The sequence below is a fragment of the Thalassophryne amazonica genome, chromosome 14, assembly GCF_902500255.1.
Source record: "Thalassophryne amazonica chromosome 14, fThaAma1.1, whole genome shotgun sequence".
Classification (NCBI taxonomy): domain Eukaryota; kingdom Metazoa; phylum Chordata; class Actinopteri; order Batrachoidiformes; family Batrachoididae; genus Thalassophryne; species Thalassophryne amazonica.
The window spans coordinates 76,778,993-76,791,163 of record NC_047116.1 but is presented as its reverse complement, the minus strand read 5'-3'; the positions used below and the strand labels follow the sequence as shown (position 1 = coordinate 76,791,163).

At 41.6% G+C, this 12,171-nt stretch overlaps 1 protein-coding gene across 1 annotated transcript in view; it reads left to right on the top strand.

Moving 5' to 3' along the window:
- ift88 (intraflagellar transport 88 homolog) overlaps window positions 1-12,171 on the top strand; it is a 146,840-nt gene that overhangs the window by 15,623 nt on the left and 119,046 nt on the right. The window contains exon 6 of the mRNA XM_034186160.1: window positions 6,444-6,513. Coding sequence (XP_034042051.1) covers window positions 6,444-6,513 — 70 coding nt within the window. The remainder of the gene's footprint in view (window positions 1-6,443; window positions 6,514-12,171) is intronic.

Genomic DNA, 12,171 nt, shown 5'->3' with positions numbered 1-12,171 from the left:
AGTCCAGGTGCTGCAGTATATAATGCAGACCCCTGTTCCCCTGTTGACCGCATCCTCATCTGACGTGTTTGCCCTGTAGGCAAACTGCAGGGTGTCCAGCAGGGGTCCTGTGATGTCCTCAACATCAGCCGTTCAAAAGACTTCATGACTGCAGATGTCAGGGTGACAGGCCTGTAGTCATTTAGTCCTGTTATGGAGGGTTTCTTTGGGACTGGGGTAATTTTATTTATTTAATTTTTTTTTCATTTTGTGGGCAACCAAGCACAATCTCTTTTTTCTCATTGTTTTTCCTTGTCTTTTCTGCCTATGAAGTTGCAGGAAATGCCTTCCACTGGTATTTGAAATGGGCAAAGTGCTACAGCTTTCCTCTGTTTGAATTAAAAAAAAAAAATCTTCCAGTGACCCCACACCCAAGCTCCACCATGCTCTAAATTTCTGAGGAGAGTCCTGTATTGAGTCATCTTCAGGTTTTTACAGGATTTACTAAGAAGGGAGATTTTGATATATGAGGTCTGTTAGAAAAGTATCCGACCTTATTTTTTCCAAAAACGTGATGGATTTGAATCACGTGTGCTTGCATGAGCAAACCTTGAATCTTCGTGCACATGCGTGAAATTTTTCACGCTTGTCGATTGCGTCATTTGCTTGTAAGTAGCCTTTGTGTGAGGATGGGTGGAGTCTCTCGTCGGATTTTCTTTGCAAGGAAAATGGCGGAACAACTGGAGCAGCGCGACTGCATCAAATTTTGCCAGAAACTGGGCGACAGCCAGGTGGAAACCATTCGGATTATTCAGACGGCTTTCGGTGATGATGCCATGGGTATCACACAGATTGCAACCGGTTTAAAGACGGCCGCACAACGGTGGAGAGCGAGCCACACTCCGGTCGGCCATCAACATGCTGAAACGACCAGATCATTCCAAAATGAATGCTGTGGTGATGTGGGACCGTCGTGTGACTATCCGAGAAATTGCGGAAGAGGTGGACATCAGCACTTTTTCGGCACATTCCACTGTGACAGAAGATTTTGCCATGAAAAGAGTTGCAGCGAAATTCATGCTGATGGCTTGGGCACGAAGCTGATGGTGGAACTAAAGCACCACCGTGTTGAAGTCTCACAGGACATGTTGTGACGTGCCCACCTCTTCCACAATTTCTCGGATAGTCAGACGACTGAAAAGCCACTGAAAGCCGTCTGAATCTTCCGAATGGTGGAATGGTTCCGCCATTTCCTTGCAAAGAAAAAACGACAAGAGACGACACCCATCCTCACATAAAGGCTGCTTACAAGCAAATGACGCAACCGACAGGCGTGAAAAAAATCACGCATGCACATGAAGGTTCAAGGTTGGCTCATGCAAGCACACGTGATTCAAATCCATCAGGTTTTTGAAAAAAATAAAAAGGTCGGATACTTTTCTAACAGACCTCGTATTTGTAGTAGACAGGTAGCACCAACAAATCTGGCAAAGACCTGAACTGTGGCTGACACATAGGAACACAACTGCAAGTTTGTAACCATTATTTCAAACAGCTGACTACCCCTGCCTATCGATCTGCCAATCCTTGATAACGAAGTGAATCAGTGAACAATTTGATGAGAAATCTTGTTTCAAAACCATATTGTAATAGGGTGAACAAAAACATTTCACACCCTGCGTTGCACCCTGCAGCAATACTGAGGGGAGGTGATGGTATAGCATTTAAGCGTTGGGCTTGAGACCAGAGGCTCCTTGGTTGTTTTTTTTTTTCGGTTCCCAGTGGAGATAGAAAGACAAAGCGAGTGGGAGAGGTCGTGTCTCTCGCCTGCAAAACCACCTCGACATGTTTGTGTTCCAGGTCATAAACAAACCGCAATACATGTCCACTTTCCTGCTGCATCGTCACTTTTTCTTTGCATTTTCACTTTGTTTGCCTGTAATTTGCCCAAAAACCCATTGAAAATGCCTTCCACCGGAAGTAGAGAAATGACATAATATGCGTCATATTTTACCTCTTTAGCCCCTGCCCTCAAATGAGACTATGGTGCCCAATAGAGTTTAAATCAAACAATCACAATGTGCTTGTATTGCCTACTCCAGACAGAAACTCTTTGTTGTAATGACTGAGGTAAGTGAATTCCAAGACATTCTTGATGACTTGGAAATTTCCATGTGTCTATTTCGTGACTTATCCAAAGAAAAGTGGGTGTAAAATTGATGAATTGTATGAACTAGGTGAGCACAATAACCAGTTTGTCCAAATATTTATGACCTCTGAAAATGGAGTATGATGTATAAAAAATGCAATATTTTTGTTAAACCACTTGAATTAAAGTGGTTTAACGGTCCACACTACAAGCACATATATTGTTTAATTTCAGTGACGTGGTCGCAGTGAAGCCGGTAACACGTTACTTATACACCCCATTACACATAGCTGGAATCATGCAGATTGGCATTGGAATTATGAATCGGCGGACATCCAAAAAGTGTCGGATTTCAGTTCGAAAACGTTCTGACAGCCATCTGCGGAAGTCGACACAGTTGGTCAAAATCGACCGGCGGCCACGAGTGTGACACACATGTTCAAAGCTCTCCATGCGCCGTCGAGATGGGTCACCTATCCGACAGTGATCCATGTGTAATCTGACGACCATCTGACTACAATTTACAATTTATTTAACCCTAACCCTGACAGCAACAAAACAGCATCTGAAACAATCTGATTGTGGTTGATTGCACTGTGAGATCGATCGGTCACAGAGAAGCCCGCTGACAAGCTGTGCCACGTTTGTCCACCTCCACTGGACCTCAGCCAGGGAGGGCGAAAGAAATGTTGTTATGTAATAACAAGTATGTGGCACTGCGAGTATATCAGAGGCTCGGTGCAGTGCCCAGCAACGTAGCTGAACCGGGATGTCACCGCTGTAACACAGGTATTATTACATGTTCACCTCCTAAGTCTGTAGCAGGTATGATGTGGAAATGTTTGCCCATGATGTCCAATGTTTACACATGACGACAAATAAACATGCAACTCACCTCCGGTACCTCACGTTCCGCAGTGCAGACGGCTGGCCAAGTCCCTTTCACCTGGCGGCGCTGCATGCTGGCAACGTCGGTCAGCTGACAAATACATAATCCACCTCTGGTATAAATAAATCCCATGTGAAGCGCCATCCCACACCGAGAATCCAACTACAGTTGTGTTAAGATGTGTATTAAGTAAAATGACAACAAAAAAAGAGTTAAAAAAGAAAAGAAAATCCAACTACAGTTGTGTTAAGATGTGTATTAAGTAAAATGACAACAAAAAAAGAGTTAAAAAAGAAAAGAGAAGGTCCATTGGCTCCATCTGAATGTTGCACACATGTGGGAAGTTGGTGCACTGCCAGCACAAATCAGCAGCAGTTATGAGTCCAGCCTGACGAATAAAATCTAGCAATGCAAGTGTATATACTGATCAAACACCTAAAGGGATTTTTCACCGGACTGTACAACAGGCGATCACTGACAGTTGTCAGCCTGTTTGTGCACTGTCTGGGTGGACAGCTCCTGTGCTCGCGTGCGCAAGTGCACCCCACGTCCACACGCGGAGTGGCTGGGACAGTGTTTATGAACACACATACACGCAGCTGAGCGAACATTTCGGCCACACACTCACACACTGCTTTGATCACCTGTTCTACACACGCAGGCACACGCAGCTCGTTCAGCCATTATGAACACGCACGCAGCTGAGTGGACACACACTCATCACTCAGATCACCTGTTCTACGCATGTACACGTGCGACCTCCATCATGTGAGACACACACTGATGAGAGGTCAGTTTGACGCTGGGAATGTGAGGATGAGCGGCGATTTGTTTACGTGGGCGATTGAGTGAGTGAGTGAGTGACAGCTCCAATGTCGGGAGTTGAAAAACAGTTCTTAGTGTGGTGATGCTCGGAGCTATAGGTTTTACAAAGACATTTTTACACTTTTTTCTTTAAAATCCTGTGCCACTCTGTGTGTCCCCTCATTAGAAACAGCTGATCCGCAATGCAGAAATACTAACGCTTTTTTTCCATCCAAATGCACTCAAGTCTCTTTCTGAGGACAACATGACGTAAAATCTTTACTAATAAAAACTTTCTTAGGGCCCTGTCCCACTGTATTCGCTGATCCACCACGGGACATTTGTCATTTCCGCCCACCTTTGTTACGGATGCTCAGCTTTTGTCTCCTCATTTCATGCGCAAATCCTCCTAAACGCCAGTGGGACAGGGCCCTTAACTGTCAGTCTGATCGTGTTCTCTGCATCAATAAACCTTATCCATTCTTCTGCTCAAACAGCAATCTAGGGGTGAATCCATGTGGGAAGGAAGCAGCCCTAGATTAAAGGTGAACTTTTGAAGACATTTTTTCGTATACTGATATTAATACTACTTAGAATAATAATAACAATAATAATAATTTCAACAATAAAATGTTTAAATCAAATCAGTTTTATTTATACAGTGCCAAATCACAACAAACAGTTGCCCCAAGGCGCTTTATATTGTAAGGCAAACGCCATACAATAATTACAGAAAAACCCCAACGGTCAAAACGACCCCCTGTGAGCAAGCACTTGGCGACAGTGGGAAGGAAAAAACTCCCTTTTAACAGGAAGAAACCTCCAGCAGAAGCAGGCTCAGGGAGGGGCAGTCTTCTGCTGGGACTGTTTGGGGCTGAGGGGAGAGAATCAAGAAAAAGACATGCTGTGGAAGAGAGCAGAGATCACTAATGATTAAATGCAGAGTGGTGCATACAGAGCAAAAAGAGAAAGAAACACTCAGTGCATCATAGGAACCCCCCAGCAGTCTAAGTCTATAGCAGCATAACTAAGGGATGGTTCAGGGTCACCTGATCCAGCCCTAACTATAAGCTTTAGCAAAAAGGAAAGTTTTAAGCCTAATCTTAAATGTAGAGAGGGTGTCTGTCTCCCTGATCCGAATTGGGAGCTGGTTCCACAGGAGAGGAGCCTGAAAGCTGAAGGCTCTGCCTCCCATTCTACTCTTACAAACCCTAGGAACTACAAGTAAGCCTACAGTCTGAGAGCGAAGCGCTCTATTGGGGTGATATGGTACTATGAGGTCCCTAAGATAAGATGGGACCTGATTATTCAAAACCTTATAAGTAAGAAGAAGAATTTTAAATTCTATTCTAGAATTAACAGGAAGCCAATGAAGAGGCCAATATGGGTGAGATATGCTCTCTCCTTCTAGTCCCTGTCAGTACTCTAGCTGCAGCATTTTGAATTAACTGAAGGCTTTTCAGGGAACTTTTAGGACAACCTGATAATAATGAATTACAATAGTCCAGCATAGAGGAAATAAATGCATGAATTAGTTTTTCAGCATCACTCTGAGACAAGACCTTTCTAATTTTAGAGATATTGCGCAAATGCAAAAAAGCAGTCCTACATATTTGCTTAATATTCGCATTGAAGGACATATCCTGATCAAAAATGACTACAAGATTTCTCACAGTATTACTAGAGGTCAGGGTAATGCCATCCAGAGTAAGGATCTGGTTTGACACCATGTTTCTAAGATTTGTGAGGCCAAGTACAATAACTTCAGTTTTATCTGAATTTAAAAGCAGGAAATTAGAGGTCATCCATGTCTTTATGTCTGTAAGACATTCCTGCAGTTTAACTAAAGTTTAGAAAGAATTGAATGTTAGAAAGAATTTAATAGTTACATTTATAAAAATGTTGGTTAGAAATAGTAAGTTTTACAGTTACAGTGCTGTCAACAGTTAAATATGAGGTCAAGAAAGATGTCTTTATTTTATTTTTTATAAAACAAGTGTTTATGTTCATTGAAGTCAAGAAGGGGTGACTATAAAGTGAGTATTGGCAAAACGGGTTGTCATTTTCATATTGAGGTGGTGGGGGGTGTTGTCGGCAGCTGCTTAAAGTAACTAAAAAAGTAACTAGTAATCTAACTTAGTTACTTTTAAAACTGAGTAATCAGTAAAGTAATTGGATTACTTTTTCAGAGTAACTGTGGCAACCATGCATGGTCGATAATAAACATCAGTTCAGTGCAAATACTTATGAGCTGGATTGTAGTATTATAATACCACAAAATTACACAATTGAAGTATTTTCCACCATAATCACAGTATGAATTTTTCATCTGATTGTGCAGTCCTGTCAGTCTCACAGTTTTCACTGTGTCATTCATGTAATATGATTATTATACTCATAGTAAGTTCTTTGGGTTCTCCCATGTTGCTGAGGGTTGTCACAGCAGATCTGATATGGATCTACACATTGATTTGGGACATGTTTTGTCCATATTCGGAGAATGGGCACGGGAAGTCTTCAACCAGGAACCTTTTGTTTTAGAAGCAAGTGCCCTGACCACTTGGCCACCACACTGCACATTATGATATCAAAAATTATTGTTGTTATTATTATTATTTTCAGGCTCAACCTTTGACCCTCTGGGCCAGTCTGGATTTTCTGCCCTTCCAACTGAAGCAGTGAAAGAAGATGTGTAAGTTATCTGATTTACAGTTGGCTACAGTTGGACAGTGAAAGTGTTTTGTTATTTTGCCTGTGTTGTTTCAGTTTGGTGCAATTATTTCTACAGTACTAAATCATACATACGTTATCTCACAGCATTATACATGAATATGGTCTGGACAACTTTTCCTTGCTACCGATGTCTTCAGTAGGTGACTCCACAGAAGATCAGGGCCCTCCTTTATGAAACATTTTTTTGTGATTCATATATTAGTCGATATAAGTATATAATAGTCTATATGATACATACAATATAATCTGTACAAATTACACAGTACCTGTGATTGTGCACACATGGATAGGACTCATAACCTGCCCTCCAAATGCCCATGTTCAACCACAGATAATCAATGCAAAATGATTATTTAAGCATACACTGTTAAAAAAAGTTTCACTGATTTTTTTTTTGGGGGGGGTTACATAAAATATGTAAATTTTACAGTTTAAACCGGTTGTAATTTCCAAAAAAAAAATTTTTAAACTACTTTTAATGGTCCATCATTGTTGAATTATTATGGCCATGCTGTTATTAAAATAATGCATTTCTGTAATATTTACACATATTTTAAGTCCCTTCAGCTGCTCCCTTGTTTTCACTTGGGGTCACCACAGCAGATCCAAGGTGGGTCTGCGTATTGATTTGGCACGTTTTACGCTGGATGCTCTTCCTGATGCAACACCACATTACACGGAGAATTGTGGTAGGAGTGGGGTTTGAATCGGGAACCTTCCACACTGAAACCAAGCACGCTAACCCCTTAGCCTGAGAGAACAGAGTCAGTCCACTTCACAGATTTGACAAGAATGAGGACCTCTAGGGTGAAATCCACACACAAACGTTATTTTTGCTGTAACATTACAATTATATAAACAGATTACATTTTGTTACTGTCATGTTTAAAAGTACGTTACCTACTAACAAATAGTCATTGTTATCTGTCTATCTGTCTCTGTCTGTCTGTCTAAATATGTAATTATTGCAATGCCTAATGAATCCGTTCTTTATTTTTGTATGTTAATAATAACAATGCAAATACGTATATGGAACAGATAAGCTATTAATTGTCTATTTAGATGATAAAATCTCAGCAAAACCGTTAATTAACAGTATTTTACTGTATTTGTGAAAATTCTTGTCTGTCAAGTCTAAAACAATACTAAAATTCAAATTAATGGAAAAGAAAACCCACAGATAATCTACTATTGGGTTGGTAGATTATGATATTGCGAGCCCATATGAACAGTTGTAGGCATGTGCGATCACTTATGTTAAAGTTAAGAGTGTTTTTGTATGGCTGGTCTAAAGCCACCAGCAGGCGGCCATGTTGGCTGCTACATTGTTACACACTGTTATACTATGTAACATCACATGGTCACAGAAAGCCACAGGTGGCCAACAGGACTGATGTAAGAATTCTCTCCCTCTCTCTCTTCCTCGCTCACTCTCTCGCTCCCTCTCTTGTCTCTCCCTCATTTACCTGCTGAACAAACATGAAGCCTTTCAACTGTAACATAATCTAAATTCACCAGCACTCATGGGTAAACACTGAAGTATTTTGTAGATCTTCCCATCCAGCAGGGGTAAAAGTGGAGCTCTGATCAGCTGTTCTCTGCAGCCGCTTCAAGCCAGCTGCAGCGAACAGCTGATCAGAGCAGCTTCGGCTCAAGGAGCACCACGGATTCACAGCACTGTCTTTCTCAGTTCAGATCGTTTTTCGGAAAACCCATCCTCTGCAGCACAGAGCATTTGAATGTGAGAGCCGCTGAGTTAAAAGTCGTCTCTTGTTTGGTGCGCGTTTGGAGAAAACAGCTGCTTTGAGTGAGAAACGTCTCCCGCCCTCCTCCTCCTCCTCCTCCTCTCCTGCAGCCACACAGCTGAGAGGGAGAGACGGGGCGATTGGACAGGACTTTTAAATCAGTGCCTGTGGGCCACCTGTAGCTTTCTGTGCTCTTCCTACATCGCAGCAGCGACACAAGTGATCCAGGGTTTTTTCTGATTGGTTAAAATTGTGTCAATGGCGGCGTACATGAAGTCGTCGAATTCTGCTTAAATGCCGACTTTCCAGGCGGACAGTTCAGTGGTAAGAGCTCCTTATTTTCATTGATACACATCAGTCGTTAGTTTATACCCAAGTCTGTCTTCACAGCTGTATTTTATTAGTGGGTTTTCTTTTTCTTTAACAAACTGAAACTTTCCAAATAACAGAATAATGACATAGATTAAAGTTCTCTGTCGCAATGATGGATTTCCATCAGTTGGCCTGATGCAATATCATCAAGACTGAATGCAAGATATAAAATGTCTGCGACACACGTGCGTTGCGTCCAGAACATTCAAAAATCAATTTTTTGAATAACAGATTTTTTTTTTTCTCCTTGCTGTCATCAGCGAGTCCCTGTATCTGTATCTCCGTGTCCTGTGCACTCTCTGCAGGAGGGGACCAGGGGGTCAGACTGCTGTGTTTGAACGTAAATCTGTAAAGGACACATAGAGTGAACAGCAGCCTTCAGAAATTATGAACATAAAAGCCAACATGTACTGTTTAAAGCTACTGCGTGTAGATTTGTGAAAACGGCACCAAATAACAGCTTGCAAAAAGTTTCCTTTATTTAGCCCAAAAGATTTTAACTAGCATTGAATTAAGTAAAAGCTGTAGAAAATCTGTACCCTTAAAATGTTTTTATCCTGATGTATTTAAATAATTTGTAGGTTAAAGCCTTTCTATAATATGATGCTGCATTAGAAAAGAGCAGCAATGGTTAATGAGTCTGCGGCAGACTTGCATCCTGTCCAGAGTGTACCCCACTTCACGCTCTGACTGCTGGGATAGGATCCAGCCCCCTGCAGCCCTTAAAGGAGACCTGCATTGAAAAAAATGCAGTCAGATTTTTTGAACAAAAAATGACTTACATTTACACATGAGATCCTTCTGAATGTAGTAAAGTAAATCTGTAAGCCCAGATCTGTCATTCAACTGAGAAATCTTCATTTGAAAATGACAAATTTACAGCTAACATTTAGCCCTCCGCAAATTGTCCCTCTCATCATGGACGCTGCCGAGACGTCACGGACCAGACCCTCTCCCAGCATGCATTGCGCCAATTGTAATTTGTGGCATCTGCACCTTTTTCTTGTCTTATACGGAAGGATCTACTTTTTTTAAAACTTCATATTGGCTTGCGGCACGTTTGGTGAGTACACATTTCTTTTATTTGTGCTTGAAAATTATTTTGGGGGACTTTTTCATACGCCCGTTTGATTGAGTGGTGTCGCAATGAAAATCTACTGTCTTTCGCCTCCGGTACCATCGCGGGATATGGAGGCGAGACCCGCAAAGAATCCCAGTCATTAAAAATATATAAACCTCTCTCAGCGTCCATGGAGCTCTGGGGCTCCGATTGCCGAGACGTGTGGTGCTGTGGATTTTGCTGCAAGAAGTCTGTCCTTGCAGCAACAGGTGTACCGGCCGCTTCGCATTAAAACAGCGAGCGTAATCTCAGGACTTGTGCCAAGCGTGCTGCAGCTCCATTCAGTAGACAGAGAGGTGATTTCGGTGTTGTGCGGTGAATCTGGCCCAACACCGGCTGCAAAGCAGACACGGGCGGTGTGAGTGGCCCGCGTTGGTAATGAGCTCGTTAACGAGCCCGCAGACCAAGCATTCATGATATGCACACTCTTAAAGCTATGAAGTTGGGCTATTAGTAAAAAAAGTAGAAAAGGGGGTGTTCACAATAATAGTAGCATCTTGCTGTTGACGCTACAAACTCAAAACTATTATGTTCAAACTGCTTTCTTAGCAATCCTGTTGCAGTTTTCCATGATTTCTTCACATCTGCGAGGCATGGAGTCAACCCACTTGTGGCACCTTTCAGCTGTTATTCCACTCTAAGATTCTTTAACAACATTCCACAATTCATTCACATTTCTTGGTTTTGCTTCAGAAACAGCTTTTTTGATGTCACTCCACAAGTTCCCAATTGGATTTAGGTCCAGGGATTGGGCAGGCCACTCCAAAACATTAATTTTGTTTGTTTGGAACCAAGATTTTGCTCGTTTACTAGTGTGCTTGGGGTCATTGTCTTGTTGAAACACCCATTTCAAGGGCATGTCCTCTTCAGTATAAGGCAACATGACCTCTTCAAGTATTTTGACATATCCAAACTGATCCATGATACCTGGTACGCGATATACTCGTATAGGCCCAACACCATAGTAGGAGAAACATGCCCATATCATGATGCTTGCACCACCATGCTTCACTGTCTTCACTGTGAACTGTGGCTTGAATTCAGAGTTTGGGGGTCGTCTCACAAACTGTCTGCGGCCCTTGGACTCAAAAAGAACAGTTTTACTCTCATCAGTCCACAAAATATTCCTCCATTTCTCTTTAGGCCAGTTGATGTGTTCTTTGGCAAATTGTAACCTCTTCTGCCTGTCTTTTATTTAACAGAGGGACTTTGCGGGGAATTCTTGCAAATAAATTAGCTTTACACAGGCGTCTTCTAATTGTCACAGCACTTACAGGTAACTCCAGACTGTCTTTGATCATCCTGGAGCTGATCAATGGGTGAGCCTTTGCCATTCTGGTTATTCTTCTATCCATTTTCATGGTTGTTTTCCGTTTTCTTCCACTCGTCTCTGTTTTTTTTGGTCCATTTTAAAGCATTGGAGATCATTGTAGATGAACAGCCTATAATTTTTTGCACCTGCGTATAAGTTTTCCTCTCTCCAATCAACTTTTTAATCAGACTACGCTGTTCTTCTTAGCAATGTCTTGAACGTCCCATTTTCCTCAGGCTTTCAAAGAGAAAAGCATGTTCAACAGGTGCTGGCTTCATCCTTACATAGGGGACGCCTGATTCACACCTGTTCGTTCCACAAAATTGATGAACCCATTGACTGAATGCCACACTACTATTATTGTGAACACCCCCTTTTCTACTTTTTTTACTAATAGCCCAATTTCATAGCTTTAAGAGTGTGCATATCATGAATGCTTGGTCTTTTGGGTTTGTGAGAATCTACTGAATCTACTGGTACCTTGTTTCCCATGTAACAATAAGAAATATACTCAAAACCTGGATTAAACTTTTTAACACATGGCACTACTATTATTCTGAACACTACTGTATATTCACATTTCAGCAGCTATGTTGTGCTGATGGGATATTCAACGTGTGGGTTAATGTAAGATGGCTAAGTTGGCTTACACCTTTAATAAATGATCAATCAAATGAACAAGTTATGACTTATATGTGTAACGCTCCCATTCACATTTTAACCCTCTTCAAAATGTCTATATGTAAGGGTCACAGATGGTGAACATCTCCAAAGTTTTTGCTGTATGGTTTGTTTTTATGAATCACAGTGCATGTGTTAAAATTGTTGTGAGCATCAGTTAGGTCTTGTTTTGTTTATGAGCAATAGGGCTGTACCCTATGATACCCCCCCCCCCCCCCCCCACACACACACTTTTTAAAATCATCAGACAGAGGAATCTGACAGTTGTAAAAGTTATCTCCTTAACTGACAGCAGTGTTCTACGTTACATAATCAGCAGTGACAAGAGTTTTGGCCTTACTAACATCAGATCCGTCATATAATCTGTAACTGTGCTAACCTGTCATT